Consider the following 21706-nt stretch of genomic DNA (forward strand, 5'->3'; position numbering starts at 1 on the left):
ATCCAAATCCTCTGGAGAAAACAAAGGTGCAAATGCACTATCATTATTTCAGGAAAAAAAAAAAAAAAAAAAAAAAAAAATACCATTACTGAGGAAAAAATAAAAAAAAGTGTTTAGAATTCAAGGAAACCCCTAGTCATAAACTGCTAACAGTGCAAATTACAGTGTCTTAATAGGCCTACATTGGTCAAAACTGTCTCCTGTTGTTCTACAGCTTTTTTAAAACTATTGCACACACATTTATTATTCACACCTACAAAGCTAAATAGCCACTGACATGCTACACATTTTAAAGTGCTAGCTTGGAATAAGATTGGGAGCCAGCCTGCCAGATATTTGGTTCTACATTTATTACTGAAAAGCAGTTGAGATTACAAGTCTATCAGAATGGATCAAAGTAGATACTGCACAGCTGTACTGTGACTCAGAACAGAAGAAAAATCACTAAAAAAACAAAACAAAAACAAAAAAAAAAAAACAAAAAAAACAGGACATTCATCTGTTCTGATTAATAGGAATACATTCTGTGATTATATAAAACTGTGAACATGCCCTGCCAACTCATAAATCCACAGATGTGTTTTACAGATGTCTTAACAGTCAGTCTTAAAATGCAGAAACCAGGGTTCATGTCTGTGAAGACTGTAGTGGAAATAATTGACAGCAACACCTGTGAGATGAAATTTGTACACGGTCACTGAAGACCAACATCCAAAGGGGAGAGTTACAGTCCAGCTACATATAAGATAAAAGATTTAAATAGTTTAAACAGAAAACCATTCTCCATAACCGAAACATGTACAAATCCAACCAACACCACAGAAAGCAGGAAGAAAAGGTTGTTAGTGCTTATAACAAATGAAGCTGAACAGGATAACATCTGCTTACAGTAATTACACTATTCAAGTCCACAACACCAATTAACATTTAAGATGTACTTTATTCCAGTGAAAATGATATACTCTTAATATGTACATGGAAGTTAAAATCAAACATTTTCAAAAGATCAGCTTATGATTTGAGATTAAAGAGAAGGCAAAGATATTGAACTATGACAGAAAAAGCTGCAGATCAAACCAAACTTGTTTTTGTGGGAAAAAGAACAGTAGTTAAGGTTTTCCAGGCCTGATGGATAGAGGTAGGCAGAACTGGACCCCAATCAGGGCCAGAAACCTGAGAAAACACACATGCACACCAAATATACATGAATGTACAAACAAATCCATGTGTAGGCACATCTATACAGAAACCAAGTGTGGCTGCCCAGTGAACAGTCTGTCTAATGTGTTCTGTTAGACTTAAATATCTGAGCTGACTTTATCAAAGCCAATCAACCACTTAGGTGCCTGTCTGATAGCCAAACTCACTAGCGAGATGCTAATACAGTATCTGCACAAGTAAACGGTGGTTTTGATAGCAAAGGTACTGAACAAGGTGTTGCGTTGCTGTGATAGCACTTTTTGTACAACCTGAATTATTTTGTTAACAGCTGCAAGGTAACAAAGCTGTGTGTTGCATTTAAGTCAGCACCAGAACCAACAAGCTTTGGATAGTATTGACTTTGCATCTGTCAAATGGTGTTGACTACAAGCATGTGGAATTATGGTACTTGCTAATTTTAGGTTTTAATATGATGTTAACCGTAACATTCAGTGCTGTGCAATAGATTAAGAGTGCAAACAGTGAGAGGCTTTTTCTCTACTCAAGGATTCATGTTTGTTAGTGAATGCTTTAAGAGTGACAAAGTGAGATTAATGTGGTGACCACTGTACGTGTACAACATTTCAAGTGGAGAAGTAAACTACGTAGTGTTAAAAATGTGCCTTTAAAGTTTGTCATGTGCAAGGCTTCATTTATCATATTGTGCAAACAAAACGAAAAAAAAAAAAAAAAACCCTAATTGGCAAAAAGTAGTGTTTTCTGTGAAGTCAAAAGTAAACAGGTAAATTACTTAGTGAATACCACTAACAACCAAAGTGTTTATGCTACCTATAGCATTTCTGTAAAATTTGTGCAACAACATCTGCTTGCAAACTAAGTGACCCATTTCCAACAGACAAGAAAAAGGGGGGGGAAACTAAAAAAGGCACAAAGGTGCTAGCTTCATAGTAGCTACAAGGCTCTCTAAGGTCCACTAACATTAAGATTGGATCTAAACTTATGCTGCTACGTTTAGACAGTTGCAGAAAAAAGCCAAAACACTGACCACTGACCATTTATCCAAAACAAAAATTATCAATTAAACCTGGCAAAAGAGGACGTGTGATCTTGAAGGCGTTTCATGTTAAAAATGAAGTTTTAAAGTGGAAGAAGAATAACTTTGCAGTTAATTTCACCACATTAACAGTTGATCATATCACACAGTTAAAATCAGGTCAAATACAATTAACAGAGACTTTGGTATATCGACAAGACCTTTCACACTGATACCAACTTCAAGACTAATGTATGTGGACATTGAAATTCAGTGTCATCTCATATGTGGCTGTTTCATTATTCAAGCCAACTCTAAATAGGACCATCTGTGGCAGAGATCCATTTTCACATTTAGGACCAAAGCTCTTGATCATATCTGCCCACAGCTTTCAGTTTAGATTCTAAATCACCCAGCCAATAAAACCAGCTCTTTCTAGAACATTTTAAAGATGAAATAAATTCAGGTGAAAGATTCAGATCCTAATGTACCAACAGACTTCCTCCCTACTCAGAAGGTCAGTCTTTTAGCGGTGATGAACTCTTCCAGTTGAACCTTGCCACTTCCCATGAGGCCGAAGGCCGGATACATTATTCCTGAACAATCCACTTGCCTCTCATAAAGGCACCTCATGGTGTCGGCATCATAAAAATACACCCGGCATGCATCATAATCTAGGCATACGCCCATGCGCTGTGGCATGGGAAGCACACGATTGCTAGGGTCACCAGAAGCTGCATTTGCTGTGGAAACAGAGGAGGATGAAGAAGCCTTGGGGATGAAGAGCTTGCCCATGCCCAAGGTGAGGAGGGTGAAAGGCTGGGAGAGTTCATAGCATGTGTCCTCACTGCCACTGTCATGACCACTGTCATGGTCATACCTGGTAAAAGTAGAGACATCCATTTGTTAGCTTGTATCTAATGTACATTATTTGAAAGTTATGTCACAGACATTAACATAATGATGTGTTAAATAGAAAGCATTAGTAATCGTTCCCAATTCAGTCCTTAGTGAAATGAAACTCAACCCTCTGATGGCTGGTTGAGTGCTGCCTTGTAGGCATTACCATAGAATGGAATTGGATTTGTGTAAAGAAATGTGTATGTTCTTTTACATGAGCTGATCCAGTGAGAAAGGCAGGCTTTGTCTGTGAGTAATAAGTTTATACTGGTTCTCTTACATCACAGGATTACGTATGATTCAAATACACCTATTGCTGTATGTGCTGTAGATTACTGCATTTGTGGATGTTGCTGTCTGGTATGCAAAGGACAAAAAAATAACTTTGCAACTTGTGGTTTTAGTTTCTCCACATTAAGGAAAACTATAAATGTTAACCAAATGTTACAATATGTACAATACCCAGACATTTACATGCACTTACCTTGGGCTGCTGGTATCTCTGGGATTGTGAAACCATTCAAGCAGCTTGGAGTCAGAGGCCACTCCAACTTTGACCATGTATGAGTATGGCTCCACCTTGAAGGCCCAATAGTGTCTGCAAAACAAACAATCTCATTCACTGCCTATAATACTTTCCTCTGATATTTCTGGTGCAACAATCTCCTCACAGTACTTAATGAAATATCAAACTTTCATAACAGAGGCTGATAAAGATGGTAAAGAAATAACTGAATAATTAATAGCACTACAGCAGCACTTTGGTAAGTAGTGCATTGGTGGACACTGCCAAGTCCCAGCATTATCCACTTTTGGCATACCTTCCCTGAGAGATGCCTGTGTCCCCTATTATGTAGTCTAGTCCAATGTAGCTGCCAGTCTGCACACGTTCTGCTCCAAGGAGGAAGGCCATGCCTGCTACACTCTCCACAGTGTCCCGTCGCTTGTTGAGAATGAGTCGCTCTGTACTGCAACCACACTTGTCGCTGAACAGGAAACCAAAAGCTGTATATGGGGTGATATGGAGCAAATGAGCATGAGAGAAGAAAAGACATGGGAAGGAGGACAGAATAATATTGGAAAATAGAGGCAAAAAAAAAAAAAATGTTTTGAGCATGTGCACATACACACAAAAGGGGTGCGTTTTATTGTATTGCTTTACGTTTCACATTGTAAGTGGCAAACACTGACACATGAGGGCACTATAATGCAATTTTAAAAAGCTACACAGAAGCCTTAAGAAGCTCAGTGGCTATCATCAGCACATCATAAAGAATAACAGTGATGAAATTCAATCCTCATTTCTTATGCGCAGTTGCCATTTCTATTCCTCTTCCTTTCACTGTCTATTAAATGTTTTCTATAAATAGTTTATAGGCTAAAGGCCACTATTAACATAATCCAGCATTCATACAGGGTGACATGATCATGCATGTTCACACAACCATTCTACACTGGGGAGGACCACTTAACTTTGCATGTGTCTCAGGAGGTCTTTATAATAACTAGTGCATGACAGTGATAATAGTATAAGCCAACGACTGCTGCTCAGCTTTGTGAAGTTATGCAGTATGAATGATAATATTGAACTACTGAATAAGGAAGAATGGGAAGCCTAAAATCTTAATACCAATTGGAGTACAGTGTCAGAAATATTGTCAGAAAGACATGCAAACTGGCTTAATTGTATGTATTTTGTATTCTCTAATTATGAAACCTGGACTTAATTGGTTTTGTTCATGATTTATGTAATAGCTCATGTATATTGTTAAATTTGTTGACTTAGCATGAGCTGGAACTGAGAACTGTGCCTCCGTTACACAGCTAAACACTGAAATATGGGTTCAGCAATCAGTCCAGCCACATGAACCAGAGAGCACAGAACTATGGAAGCTCTAATGACTCAAATGATGAGGCTTGCAGATCACAAATCAAAGCATGTATACATGTGTGTAACATATTGCTTTTGGCTTCTGTAGGGGGAGATGACAATGTGGATTTTGAAAGTATTCTGATTTAGTCTAAGAGAAAACTATCGCCCTCTCCAAAGGCCAGATTTACTCTAACATGTAATACTGTGTGGGCAGTCCAAAGCAAGGGAGAATGTAATTATTGCCCAGTAGAAGATAAATCAAAGAGATACAGTCCCTTACTGAGAGGATATGATTTGAATTCAAGTTCAGCATATGGTTGGGGATGATGATTATTTTCAATGAAATCTACCTTGTGTCTGTCAGGCAAGCTTAAAATACTAGCAACAGATGCAACAGCAGGCTCATGCAAGCTGCCATGCTATACAACACTCTCCACTCCCACACACTGACAAGAACTAAAATGGTTTCAGCCATCTAAAACAAAAGCCATTACTATGGTGACAAACTAAAAATACTATTGTGCTTCATTACTTCCATCATGTGTTTTACAAAAGAAATCAAAACTTAAACACAGTGAAGCACCTAATTTCTGATCAGTTCCCTAAAATCAAGGCCAAAGCTAAATAGGATAGAAAAGCTTAGCTGTTCCCTTGGCCAAAAGAGGCCCAATAACAGGGGCTGGTTTCTTGACAGCGAGGGGCTTAATCCAGTACATAATTAACATTTTGTGGATTAATGAATGCACTTGGCATCAACCACAATGGCACAGCTTACACTGTTTGAGCCTAAAAATAACTATTCATCAAGAACCAACTAAAGAACCAGACCAGAGAACATACAACAATCAGTAAAGTAAAACACTACCTGAACAGTATCACACCACTGAGGCTTACCAGGTGCAGGCGGTGTGTGGAAGGTGACCTCAGGGCTGTAGGGACTGAACATGGAGTTTCTGCAGCTTCTGACCCTGAAGGAGTAGAGGCTGTCTGGGTCCAGGTCAAACACCACAGTGCTGGGACCATGAACCCTGTCTGTAGCCCTCCAGACTCCACTGTCCTCACCATCCTCTTGGGACGGGGACTGACTCGGGCCCCCAATTCTGGACAAATAAAGATTTCAGTTAAGCCATTTCTATATAGCTTATCCTTAGATATAGATATCTCCTACTGTTTTCTTGTTACTACTTTACATGTTCGCACTCACCTGCGGTATTCAAGCACGTGGTGATCTGTAGGTAGGTGATCATCAGACAGCCTCCAGCAGATTGAAGCTTCATTATAGACTCTGCTCTGGGAAAGGTCAATCAGAGGAGGGTCTGGAACTGGAGCAGTAAGAAAGTTCATAAAGAAAGAAAACCAAAATAACCAGTTAGTAAAATGTACACCAGAGATGGCAACACTGTCAACATAAGACAAACTGAACATAACAAATGCTAAAAGATGTAATGGATTTTTGGCACAAATGGAAAAACTACTGTGAACACAGAAATTCCAGTTAAAACTTTGTCTTAATCATGCCAAATACTGTACTTCAGCTCAATAATTTGGGTTTAAGTGAACAAAGCAGTTTAAGTGTTACAAAGATTAGATTTGTCAGGATCAGGACTCTCCTCTTAGGACAATGGACAAGACTGTCTTGCATAATGGAGCCTGTTAAGAGGTTTTCACACACTCACTGCCAGGAAATGCACTTTGTAAAGCACCACCTTCACCTCTCTTCCTCTCAACCACTCTCCCTCTTCCGTTCTACTTCCATCACATTAGTCTGTTGGTGGTTTTAAGGAATCCCTGACGCATCAACCCATTTCATTCTGACTGCATATTTATCTACATACCACCAATGCACTTCCAATCTGTCCTCATTTATGTCAACTGCTTCTGTTATGTGATGATTCCTCTTTACCATTTACAGCTCTTTCAGCCTAAAGTTCACTTTTCTACAGAAACCAAATCACATTACCAACTATGAAGGTCACTGCCTCTTTTTCAAAGATCAAGGCATGTTTTTACACACTTCTATCATACTCCCTGTAAGAGTTTCTCTGTCTCCTTTGAGATATTTTTCTGTCTAGAACCATATCCTTCCCATTTTCTCCATCTTTTGACATTTCCAGTCCCTCTCATTTCAAAAGTTCTTTTGTCTATAGGGGACTATATGAATCCCCCTCAGTGTCAACACTGCTGCTGAGCTTTCTGAGCCTCCACAGTCCCTTAGCTAATCCTCAACCTCTGAAGTCTTTCTCCTTTTCATGAGCTTCTGTCCTTATATAGCCCAGTGTATTTCAATGTATTCTGAATTACACTGCCACGATGTTACCATACATTATGTGCAGATGTATTACAGAGTACATATTTGGATAATACTGGACTGAAAATATAAAACACCTTTTTTCTACCCATTCCCCATCCCTAAACTTTGCAATGATGATTTAATTTAACAAAAGTCAAGACTGAACTCTTGTGACAACACATTTACACCTACTGCTCACTTCATGTTAGACATGTTGTAAGCAAGGAAAGTAATGAATTATCAGAGAAACTAACAGATCACTACACTGATAAATAATCTGCCCATTTCCAACAAGATGCAAGGACCAAATGAGACAGTCGATCATCCAGGACAGAGTTCAACAAAGAACTGCGGTATTGATCATTTACAGTATAAGCTGCTACTAAACATACAGCAACAAGGCCAAGGTATAATGCAGGAAGCTGCTTTCTCACGTGTGCACTTTCATTCCATTGTCCTCTCTTTAAATGTAAAGAACGGGACATTTAACTTGGCAATTCTTTATCCTGTGTAGTAATATCTTTTTTTTCCATCCTTACAACTAAACATGAATGTTTTTTCAGCTTCCTGTATACAAACACAGCCTACTGTACAAGTACCTTAGGGGGATACATCCAGAGACACTGCAGTGATTCTTCACTGCTGCATCCAACAAGACTTCAATTAAATATAAATGTTCCTGCAGCTTCTTTGCCCTCTCTACACTAACCACATAATGATCTCTTAGATTAATATCACCACCACAAAACTGCTGCATGCAGTACTTTTGCCCAAAAAGGATCAAGCAGTGCTCCCCCCCCCCAAACACCACATTTCTCCAGAGTAGTATAGGAGAATCAATATTCTCTATTATGGTGGCAGTAGTTGCATTATTGTAAAAGAAAAGCCACTCTCAGTGAAACTACCCTGAATAAATAACAAGGTAAAAATATCTAAAGAAGCAAAATGACTATTATTCAGTTCAGACTGAAATAAGGACTGGGTAAATGATCTTTTTGACATGTTTTACTAAAGGTACTCATCTTAGGAAATGGTCTATCCAAAAGCAAAACATGTGATGGAACTATAAAATGTTCAGTCTGCACTGAATATTTACATTACTTCTGTCTCATCTGCAGTTTGTTTCTTACTGCTATGAGACAAACCAACAAACCAGAATGACTGACACATGCCACTTGGTCAATAAATAGACAATGCATCAGAGGAACAAAGAATATTTTGTTTTCTCCCACATAAAGTTCAAACAAGTCCAAGCCCTGTTCATATTCTGAATCAGAAACAAACATGTATGGGCGTGTATGATATTGCATGCCTGTTTAGATGCATGTGCTAGAGGGATAATGACTATGTGCCAAGAGGTCTCAGCTACAATGTCAGCAACATTCAATCTGTTAATAATTTAAGTATTTTTGATTGCTCAAATCTGGAAGCAGCTCTCCTGAGAGAAGTGGCTGCTCTTAGGAAAACACAAAATCTAAAACGCCAATTAACTGTCACTGACTAACTGCCAGTAAAAGACCTGTCACTATCTGCACTATATTAAATACTGCTCTCCACACATGTCGGGTTAGAGACATTTCAAACAAGTTACTGCCAGATGCAGCCAAATGTCAAACCATTACTCAGTCATGGCAGGTCTGTGTCAATGCTTAATTCTGTCATTATGTGGTTAAGGAAGGATTGTGTGTAAGGTGGATCCAGTATAAAAACACTATGTTAATACAATAATGGTCAAATTGAGCAAGAATAATTGCAGTATGATATGTAAGACTAAACTTAAGTCTTTGTTTTTCCAACCTTGTACCAAGAAGTTCAGTCCTCCACATTGGCATTCCCAAAATAAATAAATATATATATATATATTTACAATTAAAATATTTACAATCAAATGTATAAAAGGGATGCTGTTCACATTACAAACTAAATACTTTTTTTATTTTAAATTCACATAGGAAACATAGCTCCACTCCAGTTGAGAGGTATGGTGCAATATCCCCACATCACATTAATATTCCTGATACCTGAGCATTAAAGTCTACCACAACTTGTTACCTTTTGCCTCACAAAGCTCCAAAACTTGCAAATCTATTTTAAAGTGGAATGCTCTTATTTAACAAAGTCAGTGCAATGAAAAATTCTTTCATCCCTGGGAAACTTTTACCTGAACAATCCTACACAGAACAAACCTTTGTAACTCAGCAGACCAGAACAAAACTACACAGAGCAGTTAAATCCACTACATTTTTATCCAGGGTCCTACCTGTTTATACAGTTTATCTGACCTCTGAGCACAGTTCATGGGGTCATGCATGTGATGTACAGGTGATTACAGACATTACTTCAAGCATACTGTCATGCTTTAAAGATCAAGCTCTTTAGCTTTATGTGGTCATGTTTTGCCACGGTTTAGAGGACACATGAACAAAGACTGTCTTCATCTTCAGAGATGAATCGAAGCAGAAAATGTCACCATATTTCCCTGACATGCACTGATGGTCATTTTTTCCAGCCACTTGCAATCAAGCTGATTCTAATTTAGCAGTTTTTCACAAAGACATCAGTGTCATGCTTAAATGAGCACAGAGAACCAGTGAAAACAGGGTTCATCAGCAGCGTGCAAACATGTTAACATTCAATATATATGTGAAAAGTCACATTCAAGTTCTGAAATTTTCTTTTGCTAAAATTTGATGCAAGTGTAAATAATATAAATGAATGAGTGAATGCACACAGAATGATAAAGGAAATGAAAGGTAGCAAAAGGTCTTTACATAGAAAGCCAATGAATTTAAATAAATTTGTTTGTACCTCCACCAAAACACATCTCTTTGATCAGAGTTTCCTCTCTGGATGTGTCCAGTACAAACTCATCAAAGCAGGGGTCAGCTGCAGGGTGGAAGGTCCTCAGAGACTCTGTGGCTTTCTGGATCCTGAAAACATAAGGGGGAAAAAAATAAATAAATAAATAAAAGAGAGACATGGTGTAATAAAATCCTTATCACTGCAGGCTAATTTTGATCATCTTAAAAATGATTCGTGTAGGCCCACCAAATAAAGTACCAAAGCCATAAAATATGAACACTATTCATTCACTGCAGGCAGACTTTTTGTCTCAGGTACATCCCAACATATTCTCAATCCAATTTAGGTTGATTTAGGCAGTGGTATCCTTACTGACTGACTTTCATGACTGGAAGAGGATTAAAAATCTCATATTTGTATCATGCTCTTGAGAGTGAAAAGGGTCTCTGATTATCCAAAGCTGCTAAGGGAGATCAATTAATTGGCTTAGAGCAGCAGACACTTAACTGGACACTGGCACAAGTCTGTCCTGAAGTGCCCTTGAGCTTGGTGTCCTCTGTGCACGTGGCTATAGGTGTTACTGACACACTCCAGTCACCCGAACACATAATCAGATTGATGCTCACAGGACGAAAAATAGACCAAATCCCACTAATGAAATCCACTGGGAAAAGACACTGCTAATGATAAGCTACATAACAGACCAGTCTGTGACGGTGGAGCTTGTTAAATAATCATACTTCTGTGATTTGTAACCACCTGACAGTCACTACGAAACCATCATCCATCCACAAAGCACCATTACATTAATGATAACATACTGAGTCAAAAACGGTTAGATAAATGATCATTAGCTGTACCTGACATGCAGCTGCTTCGCAGTCTGTACAAAGCAGGACTGATCCGTCTCTTTCAACACCTCTTGAGCATAGCCCACTAGACCACTGTTCTCCAGCATGCCTTGGTACTCCTCTACCTAAGGGGGAAAAAATGCATTTCAGGATTTTGTATTTACAAATATCCTCAGTATATTAGGGGGATCCCCTTCTCACACTGATCTAATAAAGAATTCTATGGTTTTAATGCAAGGGTGACCTAATTGTCAACTGTGACAGGACATGGTGTACACACATGGAGAGGATATTCAATAATTAAATTTAGCCCCCCTCCCCTCATACCTGGGCCTTGAACTGGTCCAGGCGTCTGTCACGAGACTGTTCGATGGACCTTAGCATCTCTGACTTCCTTTCCTGCAGGGTCTCAAACAGCCGCTCAAAGTGTTCGTTGGCTCGACGCTCTGCTAGGTGGCCATTTTCCTTTAAGGATAAGAATTTTGTTAATGTATACAAAGCAAATCAACTTTCAAATATGATGACAGCTGCCTCCTTCCTTTTTACCCCTCACAATTCTCCTCAGGAAACACTAGTAGTGTAGTTACAGTTTTATTTAAAAAGTACTTCAAGTGTTTGACCGATGTGCAAGTTCAGAGAAAAAAAAACAAAAAAAAAAAACACACACACACACTTAGATCTAGCATAGCCATTAACCCCTTTTGTAGGTCAAATTTAAAGAGACAGAAGCATAAAGTTTACATCACACAACTACAGTATAGAAATAATGTCTACTGTAGAAGAAAATATAACAAAACAGCTGTCAAATAGTCTCATGCACTTTATTGCAAGGATTAGTAGTGTAGGCACATTTGAACACTATCCATTTAGGACCAGCAGCAACGTAAAAAGGAGAGCAGGCTCAGTCTGAAACCCAGACATAAATGAGAGAAACTAGCAGGCAAATCCTGCATTTCCTTGTTTGTGCGGTTTGCATACTGTTTGTTTAGTGACCTTCCTTATTCGCACACAGAACATGGAATTGTGCCTGAACAGACTGGTTATGAAAAACTTATATAAATATTTGTCATCTATAAGAAAATACTTATCTACAGGAATTTACATGTTCATTTTGCTTTCAAGAATTAGATAACCCAAGTCTGAGTGTTCTGATGTACATTTTGTTTTTCCACAGGGTTACTATGGTAATGTTAATACAACTAGTACAATCCTTTGAGATGCAGGACAAGCAGTAAATCCAGTCCTTCACATGCTGATTACATGCAAGGAGTGAGAATGTGAATACCTAAAAGCAACTTTATCCTCACTGAGATAAAATAGTGGTAATAAAATGTAAGGAAAGTATAATAATGAAATGTTTTGAAAAAAAAAAAAAAAACTGCAATGCAGGCTGTACATTTTCAGGGACCAGCATGAAAAAAGGATGGAGTTGCAGCAGCATGAGTCAGCTCCCTTACCTGGGTCTGATTGATGAGCAGTTCAAGCTCAGTAATCTGAGTCCTGACTTGGTCCTCTTTGCTGATGAGGTAATGGATACTCTTGGCCAGCTTCTCCTGGTGAGGGGAAACATCAGCAGCATTTACAGTCAGCTCCATAAGGTCTTAAACGCCACAGCACACACACCATTGCAGCACAGATGAAATTAGACAGCTATGAGTGAAAGGACAACACTACATACATTTAAAATGTGTTCCATTTTAAGAATACTGGGATTTATTAACTTTCTGTATAGTCTCACATTGCCAAGCATCAGCTCTGACACAGGTCTCAACAATCCCCCACCCCATCCAATCTGAACATACTGTGCAAGTATCAGCAGAATTTGCCTCAACCTTACTACACAGTGTTAAGAAAGAACATTTTTCAGTAGATGCAGCATGTCAAACACTCACCATAGTGTCATAATTATATGACGGTGTATTACTGTTTAAAGCATTTGAAACCAAAACTACCCCCTGGCTGACAAAGGTCTCCAGGACATATGATACAGCTTCCATCAATTTGAAGTACAATGCACACAAAACCATGGGAAACAAATGGCTGCATTAAATAATTACCACAGTGTTTGAGCCTCGTCACTTTCAGGCATTAATATTACAGCAGGAGGTGAGAGTTTCAGAAAGCAGTCAGTGGGTGGTACAGCACAGCAACAACAGTAGAAAATACAAAACACACAACATACACAAAGTCTATTGAAATTCTTAAATTATATAGTTCAGCCAATGCCCATCACTGATCAGAGTGAAGATGTGATTTTACTAGTCAGATAATTAAATGCAGTTCTGTAAGTGTAGTGACACAAGGCTGAATAATTTATTTCAAAGTCAAAAGTAGCATTTCATTTAAGCTCAGTTTATTCAGTCTTACTCCATCATCACAGACAATACAAATTCCAGTGGGGCAATTGACACTTTCCAATGCACACAAACACACATAGCAACTGTGTACCTTGAGGATCTTGTAGGCACTGCTCATGGATGTGACTTTGTGGTTGGCATGGGATCCTCCCAGCTTGCAGAGGTGACACACAGGTCGCCTACAGACCTCACAGTACATGTTCACCTTTTCCATTTCATGCTCCGGACACATGAGCACCTAAGATATTTTAAAGATCAGTTAGAATTAGACTAAAAAGAAAAACTCATACACACACTTAACTGTAGTGTTTGATGGCATAGTTTACTGCCTGTTGGTTTTACAGTGATCAAAAGCAAGCTGAAGTGAAACAAGATGACATATACTTTTAAAATATCTAAACAGCTCTCTGCGAGACACTTCCTGATGTGTTTTAAAATGGAAGTTCAATCAGCTCATTTTACTGTCAAAACATCCCCATCACAAGAAGTGAGACTGCACTGTAGTTGTTTGACTGCAAAACTGAACTGAACTTGTTAAAGACACCACAACGTTCATCTGCAGCAACTTAAAAGAGTTATAAGTAAAAAAAAAACAACCAGTTATGACACTTGCCTTAGGTCTAAAGTTTGTTGTAGGGCCAACATACTCATGCTGAGCTTTGGGTGTTCCCCAGGGGTGGTGCAGCTTGAAGCACTCATTGCAGTAGCTGGCCTTACAGTCCATACAGCTCTTTGTTGCCTCCTGCTGCTGTGGGGGTTTACAGATGTTACACATGATTGCGATGGCAGCACGGGCAGCCTGACGGTATCGCTCAACGATGCTCTCCAGAGTGAAGTTACGGAACAACATACTGATGCCGCGCTCGCCAAGGTCGATGTCATGCTGACAGCCTGGGCATGGGATGGTGGTGACCCGGGGAGTTACAGATCCTCTGCGCCACCCCGGGGAAGAAATAGAGCCTAAGGGGAGGGAAAGGGGACAAGTGAGGGAAAAAAAAAAAGAACGCAATACAGATTCATAGCCTTGGGCCATCCAGTTTATAATCTTGTCTGAGGCTCTATTTTGACATATGAACAACAGTGTTCTTTGATGTTAAAGTACAATCAAGAACTGTTTCCAAAAGAGTCAAGTAGGGGTTTTGATAAACGGGAACAGATTCTGGTCTAACTTGCTCAAAAACTGCATTGCATCATCAGTTTTGACTTGCCAATTATGATCTTATGGCCAAAATCCATATGGAAACATCAGTCCTTCTCAAATAGGGCCTCAGTATGTCTCCCCTTTGTGCTTTATTTCCACAATGACAACTACTCAGTAGACACAGAGATGGAGCAGAACACCAATACAGGCAAACTACCAAGCAGTCGTCATACATGGAAAAAGGTCCAAGAGGAGAGACCATTCAAGAGTTCTGGAGCAGGCTGAGAAGTGATGAGATGAAGACTATTCATGGGAAGGATAGCACCCTTGGAGCTTCTAGGGAATACACTATTTTTTACAAGGAATCTGTTTTACACTTCATGTCATTCAGTGTTTACCAAAGGAAAGGAAAAAGTATTGTAAAAAGTGTTTACAGTGATCTGGACAAAGGAAATAACTATTCTAAAATGAGTGAACAAAAAAAAAAAAAAAAAAAAAAAAAAAAAAGTAACAATTTAACTTTGGTCGCATGTCCAGTTCAGTGCATTGACACGTATTTTCACATAAAACTCCCCTTAAAGCAAAACTGCTTTCAAGAGTTTCTCACAATACTGTGCTTGTTACTGATGCAGCAGCATCATAACAAGGCAACAACACAGTAACATGGGGTGGAAACAAAGGAACTGTTACACATGGTCACATCACAGATGCAAGCAGGGTCTGTAAAACACTGTTACCACACACTTAAAGCCAGCAAACTGAAATCAACACAAGCAAAAAAAGAAATATTGCTTCACGTTTCTGGGGGACAGGGGAAGCAAGGAGTGCTGGATTTATCTCAGTTTGCAAGCCAGTATTCCCATTCCGTTTCCGAGGACCTGAAAATTAAATCAAACACTCCTCAGGTAAGCGAAATACGGGAACACTATTTCAAAACAGCACTTTGCAAAAGGCACAGCTGGGGAAAAAGCAGTGGCAGAATAGCAAACATTTAGACACTGTGAAACATGTAGCTTTGTGCATGCCATGTGGCTGTGGACGTGAGAAGAAGGGACAGTTTACTACCTGGAGTGAAAATCTGTGTGATCTCACAAACTGAACTACTAAGCTTTATTTGCCACACACCAATTACCTTCCCTTACCTGAATACATATGACAAAGGTGATTATAATGTTATGGTGTGACATCATGATGAAAAACTAACGATGGCAATAAGGGTGAAATGTTGAGACAAATGAGGTTACTGAACAAAAGGCATTACTCTAGCAGAAAACCTTCATATTTAAACCAATTGATATAGAAGGCCACTTTCTAACTGCAAACAGGGAGTACATGTATGAGTCTTTACTGACGTGAATGTCATGTTGGAACATTGCACAGTGAGTCACTTTTTCTGGGCAGGAAAGCAGGTGTGAACCAATGGGGAGCAGACGAGTGATGTGTGCAGAAAAGTGTGTGTGTGTGCGCGCATTCATTCATGTGCTGATTTTTAAGGTAGATCTGCAGGATGTGGTAGCATCACAAGCAGAAAGTGACGAGTCATTGCAGAGCAAAAGGGGTTTGGTCTATTTACCCTGCACAAATTAAATGCAGTTTTATGCTTGAACTGATGCAGTAATTTTGCTTCATACAGTCAGAGACAATAAGGTTATAATGTAAATGGCAGCACATTTAACTGAATATCTTCAGAAATCTAAATATGGGTCACACATAATGGAATCTGGCAGAGTATCTAGGGACAGATTATCATTTCATTTTAATTTCAAATACAAAATTTTAAAAAAAACAATTAGCCCTGCTGAATATTACTCTAGTATCCAAACATCAATACTGACATTATGTTGTCATTTTTAGCTCTGTCCCACACAGGTGTGTTTGTATGACTTTAATTTGCATTAAAAGCAAATAAATGGGCAATTCAGGAAATGTTTCCTAATTTCTTAAGCAAATACAAACTAAATCCACTATAAATCCATTCTTAGCAAGCCTGAAGAATGCAAACATGGTCAAGATTTGAATTTATTTCATTTTGTTAAAGATTCTTTTGCTATTGATAATTGTAATTCAGTGGTGAATTCTTAGAATTTTTTTTTCTTAAACATCCACTGAGCATGTCCAATAACTGTATTAGCTGGCCTATTCATACCAACAAGTGTTTTACTTGGCTGGCAGTCAAACACTACCTTTCAGGCTGAATATGATTAGTGGTACGCTCAAACAGGTCTGTGTTGTTATAAACATTTTTTCAAACATTAATCATTTAAGTAAAGCACAAATACTACCCTGAAGGCACAGTCAGACTTTGAACAAGCCCAAACATATTGTAGGTTTTCTGTCCAAAAGTGTGTGTTTAACTAAGAAACTGAGCTTTACAGTTCTCCATCTAAATAAAGCAGATTTAGGAAATGAATCTTTGCTAGTTCATGTGCACACACATGGCATCGCATCAAGTTCACACATTCCTGTCTGACTTCAACTCCTAGGAAACATCCTCGCCCCCTTCTCACTAATTTTATTCTTGGCCCCTTTGAGTTCATTTTTGTCACTTAACGTCCATGTAAAAGATCCCCCTCGATCCTCGCCTCTCCCATTTTTCTCCATGCCACTCCACTTTTAATCATCTACCTCCTATGGTGACTTAAGGTATTCACCGTTCCCCCTAAATGTCATGGTTTGAATGAGGGGAAAAAAAAAAAAATCATCACTTTATGCTCAGTGAATGTTTAACAGGCCTGTGCATTTTCATTTACACTATTATTAATTACATTATCTTCAAATGCATTAATTGAAGCTTGAAAATTCTAATTTACATTTAACCAGTGATGTGGGTTTGTATAGATGTTTTGGCAGCATTAAAGTACACTAAGTACAAAAAAAGGTGGAACCAAACTAGGGTTTCACAGGGGTTCTAGTAACACTGTACTCACTACTACAGCTACTCAAAACACGGAGCCCCCGTCTACCTCGATTTCCAAACGACCTTCGCACTGTGGCTGCAAGCAATGAACAGAGAAGTGAAGTGAGACCAACAAGAAAATGAAACAATACATAATGTGAAGTGACAAGTGAGACTTTTTTTTTTTTTTAAAACCATGATCTTGGACAAAGAAAGCAAAATTAAAAATAAACTCAATGTCATAATGCAGTTGAAAGTGAAACAAAAATAAAACAGAGCATTTATAAAACATACAAGCCGTGAATGGTTATAGAAGTACAATTAACTCTTGATTTGTGCACTTAACATATACAGTCTATGCTCCAACAAACTCATGCAACTTTACTAGAACAGTGCACTTCTCAAAAGTTAGCTGCTGAACATAAATGCATCAAGCTTTGTTTGTGCTCCAGTAACATAAAAAAGAAGCTGAGAAATAATACTGATGAAGTCGGAGAAACCACTTTCCTCTGCCACAGCACAGCAAGGTTTGTATGAGCAGCACACTGATAAATATAGTCTTAAATCTTTTCTCTCCCTTAACCTAATCCCTCATTCATTCCTTACAGGCAGGTTGCATCACTATGACTACCAATGATCCGATTCCCCAGTGTTGAATGCGGTCTGCAGAATTACTTGGTTATTAGGTGTTTGTGGTCCTCACAACAAACTCACATGATGTACTCACAACATGCTTTGAGAGATTCCTAAATATTCTTGGAGTTTTGTTATGTAATCTAATCTGTGTGGGAATTCCACTTGTAAATGGCCCAGTGGTAGTTCATGTTAACTGAATGAAGTTGCAGTTTTTAAATTAACTAAACAGTTACTGCAGTTTAACTAACTCAGGGCATTAATTTCCATTTAGTCAAAATGAGAATATAGACGAAACACTGCTATAAAAGCTGCTCTGAACAAACTGGCTTTCAGTAAGGTTTGAGATTTTCAAAAGTAGGATTTCATTATTTTGCAGTCCTGCCAGTGAAGAATGAACTCATTCAGGTTGAAGGGAGCAGTCTGAATGAGGGAGGCTGTGTTTGAGAGCCTGGCCTCAAGCTAGAGTTTGAATAGCTCCCAAAAAACTTGGCCTCAACAGGTAACACCAAACATCCCAGTCTCATAAAAGGCCATTGACGAGACACCGTCAACTAATCTGACTTAAGGAAATCACTTGCTGAGTCCCAAATCCATACTACACAAGCATATGAACCATGTTTGGTGGTTTTGAGCATAATTCCCCATTATGAACACACTGCAAAGTCATAACGTGCTTGGAATATGTGTGTAGTACAGATTTGAGCCTTAATTTGTCTTAAAGCACAAAGAAAATGTTTAAAGTCAGTGAAACAGTGGCTATTTATATCCATGCTGTCAAGTTCTGAGTTGTGACCCACTTCCATACTACATAGAGGGTGCTAAGGACTATATACCAATTGTACCAGCAATAAAATATGTACAGTAAATTATTCCATAAAAGTTATATACACACACTGATGAACATTGCTGCCACAAAAATGAATAATACAGCTGTCTTACCATCTTATAATAGCACCCCCATGTACTTTTTTGCATTATGCTGTGTAACAGTCCCTGAAAGATGTGTCTGTGTGGCTTCAATTTGCATTAAAAGCAAAAAAATGGGACATTTTAGTGTATATACTGAATATTATAACATTAATTGATGCTGTCCATGTTCCACTACAATCTCAAAACCTTCTTAGTGTGTGGTATGGATATCAGACAAAGTTCTGGTCTTCACAAGAAGAGAGGACAAGAGTACAAATGAGATGATGTCGTTATGGTAATGGCCTGTAGCCCAGAGCTCTTGTGTCCCACCATGCCGTTTTTGAGGCTCAGTCCTGGGGCAGTTGAAGCCTCACTGTATGTGTTTAGCAGGGAAATTAATATTATATACACATACAGTGATAAGCTAATTTAGCTACCTGGACCCCCACCTCACTCTGCTCACCCACAGCTGCCACCCCCCACCCCACTTCAGCTTACCAAGGTTTTAGGGTATTTAAACTGCCTTAAAGGAGCTTACAGATGTGCTTTGCTTACTCGTGTACCTACGACACACATACAAGCTTGTAGACAAGATTAAAGGTGCAGTGAAAACGATAGCTACTCTTCTGTTAAACATTTTTTTAATTAATATGTGAGCCCTTGCATGACTGAAGGGGAAGTTTGAGGCCCTGTGGCATTAGAGGGAGACAGTGGAGATTAGGGCTTGAGAGAGCTTGTCAGCATGTCTTTTCTCTTGGCAGACAAAACTACAGCTTGTCAAGTTCCTCTGCCGTCTCTTTAATGCGGCCTGTGAAAACAGACGAGGTTAAAAGAAGAAGTGATGACTGACAATGTTAAGGCTGAATGGTAAAATTATCAAATCATTTTTTATGTTTGTTCTAGTTTATCTAGGACAAGAGAGGGAGGAGGGGTGGTGTCTGAAACCCAGATCTCAAACAATAATGCCTGGCCCATTTTTTCCTTACTCATTTTCTATAAGCCCATTCACGCTCAACCTTAAACCTGCACTGGCTAAAGATTTTTTTTTATTGATTTATGAAATTGTCTTCACAATGACACTACTCTTTATTTATATGAATAGGCCCATCAGTTTCTATTTGTAACCACAGACTGCTTTACTGAGAAATATTTGCAAGGCTTTTGTCCTTGTCTATTGAGATAAAGCCCAGGCTCCAGCTATTGAAACCTGTTGAATGCAGCCACTGACATGACAACAGAACTGAAAACTGAAGGCACCTGGGAGGAAGACAATGTAACAGGAAGTTAAGAGTTACTAACACAAAGCTTGTACCGCTGTCCTTGGAAGCTATCGCAAATGGTCTATTTGATACTTGCATTTCCCGCACAGCGATTATCAAATTGTCAACCTCCATCAGCTCATGTAACATAACTCACATGACCATCCTGCTTGGTCTCCAACAACAGCACTGCACCTACTACTGTTAAATGTTTTTAACCTCAGAGAAATGTGAGGTCCATTTTCCACACACAATAAAAGTCTTCCTGTCAAGAACATGAGGAAAATAAAAGTTGTCAGCTCCTTACCCTGAGACCCACCTGATCTCACAAGCCTGTCAAGCCTCTCCATAGAGGGGGAGGGCACCCTGGACCTGGGGCTGCCCGGCAGGGAGCACTCAGAACCGGCATCAAAAGAGTCCTCATGGTTTTGCATCAGCAGCTCTCGGACACACTTGTGGCAGATGCTGTGCTGGCAGGGAAGGATCAGCGGGTGGGTGAAGAGCTCCTTGCAGATCGGGCAGATCAGCTCCCTCTCAATGTTCTTGATCGGAACCTGAGGACGGAGACATGGTTGCTAAAAACTGCCACACAACAATCGGTGGATTTCACTCTACTTTACTTTATTAAGGGGTTTTGCGTGAGACACATGCACAACTGATCCTTTGACACCGCACATAAGCCATGAGGCGTGATAGGTAGATAGACTGACATAATCAGAAAGACAGATAGATGGACACTTCATTGATGCCTAGAAGCATCAAACAGCAATGACATCACAGATCAGTCCCAAATTAAGTTTGTCAACTTCAGTGTTCAGCTGTTATTGATTGTTGGAACAACAACCTATTATTAGCACATTTTAGCTGCTGCTAAAACAGGCCTATTGTCTCCACTTTCACATTTTGCTGTGTCAGAGGTAGACGACCTGGTCTTCTGGGTGAGGAGCTTCACATGCAGTTTAACTCTTTATCACCTGTGCATACACTGATATTCACTCCTGTAACAGCAGCACCCAAACATGTTGCCTTCACCATTTCTGATACATTACATAAGAAAGGATTAAAGCCGGGCTATATATAGACAAACAGCAGCTCACATTTTGAACGTGACTATCTCCGTCCTCCCATATTTAACGACGGACCGACTCATTTGTTTCAGCTGCTGCGAGGAAAAGAAAAAAAAAACGTCACTGTGCTCGAACAAACTTCATTCAAGAGAAAACGCATCCACACGTGTTTAAAGACGATACCGAGCAGGAGAGGAGGTGTTTAAAACAAACAGATAAACAAAAGACAAACGGCCCCTCAAACTAAAACCAAACCTCGAGTCGAAGCAGCGAATGAATGGACGCACGAGCTGCAGTTTGCCGCTAATTGTGGTTAACTTTTAACAATGTCCGGTCCCTTCACGAGCTCAGCAGTTAGCCACAGGCTGTGAAACAATGACGAGTCGAAACGCATTTTCTTTTCTTTTTCCTTAAATCGTCTCCTCTTCACGCACTTACCGCACTTGTGCTGCTCCGCCGCATCTCTACGGACATAACGCAGTAAAAATACAGCCTGTAACGTTATACGTGCGTTAAAAAAACACCACTTTA

General features: G+C 39.2%; 1 protein-coding gene across 4 annotated transcripts in view; it reads right to left on the bottom strand.

Annotated features, from left to right (window-relative positions):
• Positions 1-98: 98 nt before the first annotated feature.
• Positions 99-21706, bottom strand: part of trim36 (tripartite motif containing 36) — a 21672-nt gene continuing 64 nt past the window's right edge. Inside the window, exons 1-14 of one of the 4 annotated variants that reach the window (XM_026322503.1) lie at positions 21614-21706; positions 20416-20662; positions 17336-17401; positions 13881-14227; positions 13359-13505; positions 12368-12463; positions 11238-11375; positions 10920-11035; positions 10066-10187; positions 6172-6289; positions 5862-6067; positions 3916-4099; positions 3579-3692; positions 99-3074 (exon numbers count right to left, since the gene is read on the bottom strand). The exon at positions 21614-21706 is cut by the window's right edge and continues 64 nt beyond it. In XM_026322503.1, the coding sequence (XP_026178288.1) occupies positions 2705-3074; positions 3579-3692; positions 3916-4099; positions 5862-6067; positions 6172-6289; positions 10066-10187; positions 10920-11035; positions 11238-11375; positions 12368-12463; positions 13359-13505; positions 13881-14227; positions 17336-17401; positions 20416-20662; positions 21614-21649 (2307 nt within the window). In that variant the 5' untranslated portion in view covers positions 21650-21706 and the 3' untranslated portion in view covers positions 99-2704. The remainder of the gene's footprint in view (positions 3075-3578; positions 3693-3915; positions 4100-5861; positions 6068-6171; positions 6290-10065; positions 10188-10919; positions 11036-11237; positions 11376-12367; positions 12464-13358; positions 13506-13880; positions 14228-17335; positions 17402-20415; positions 20663-21613) is intronic. The other 3 variants (XM_026322504.1, XM_026322506.1, XM_026322505.1) reach the window with 3 other exon arrangements.

This window comes from Mastacembelus armatus, chromosome 9 (genome assembly GCF_900324485.2).
Source record: "Mastacembelus armatus chromosome 9, fMasArm1.2, whole genome shotgun sequence".
NCBI classification, from domain to species: domain Eukaryota; kingdom Metazoa; phylum Chordata; class Actinopteri; order Synbranchiformes; family Mastacembelidae; genus Mastacembelus; species Mastacembelus armatus.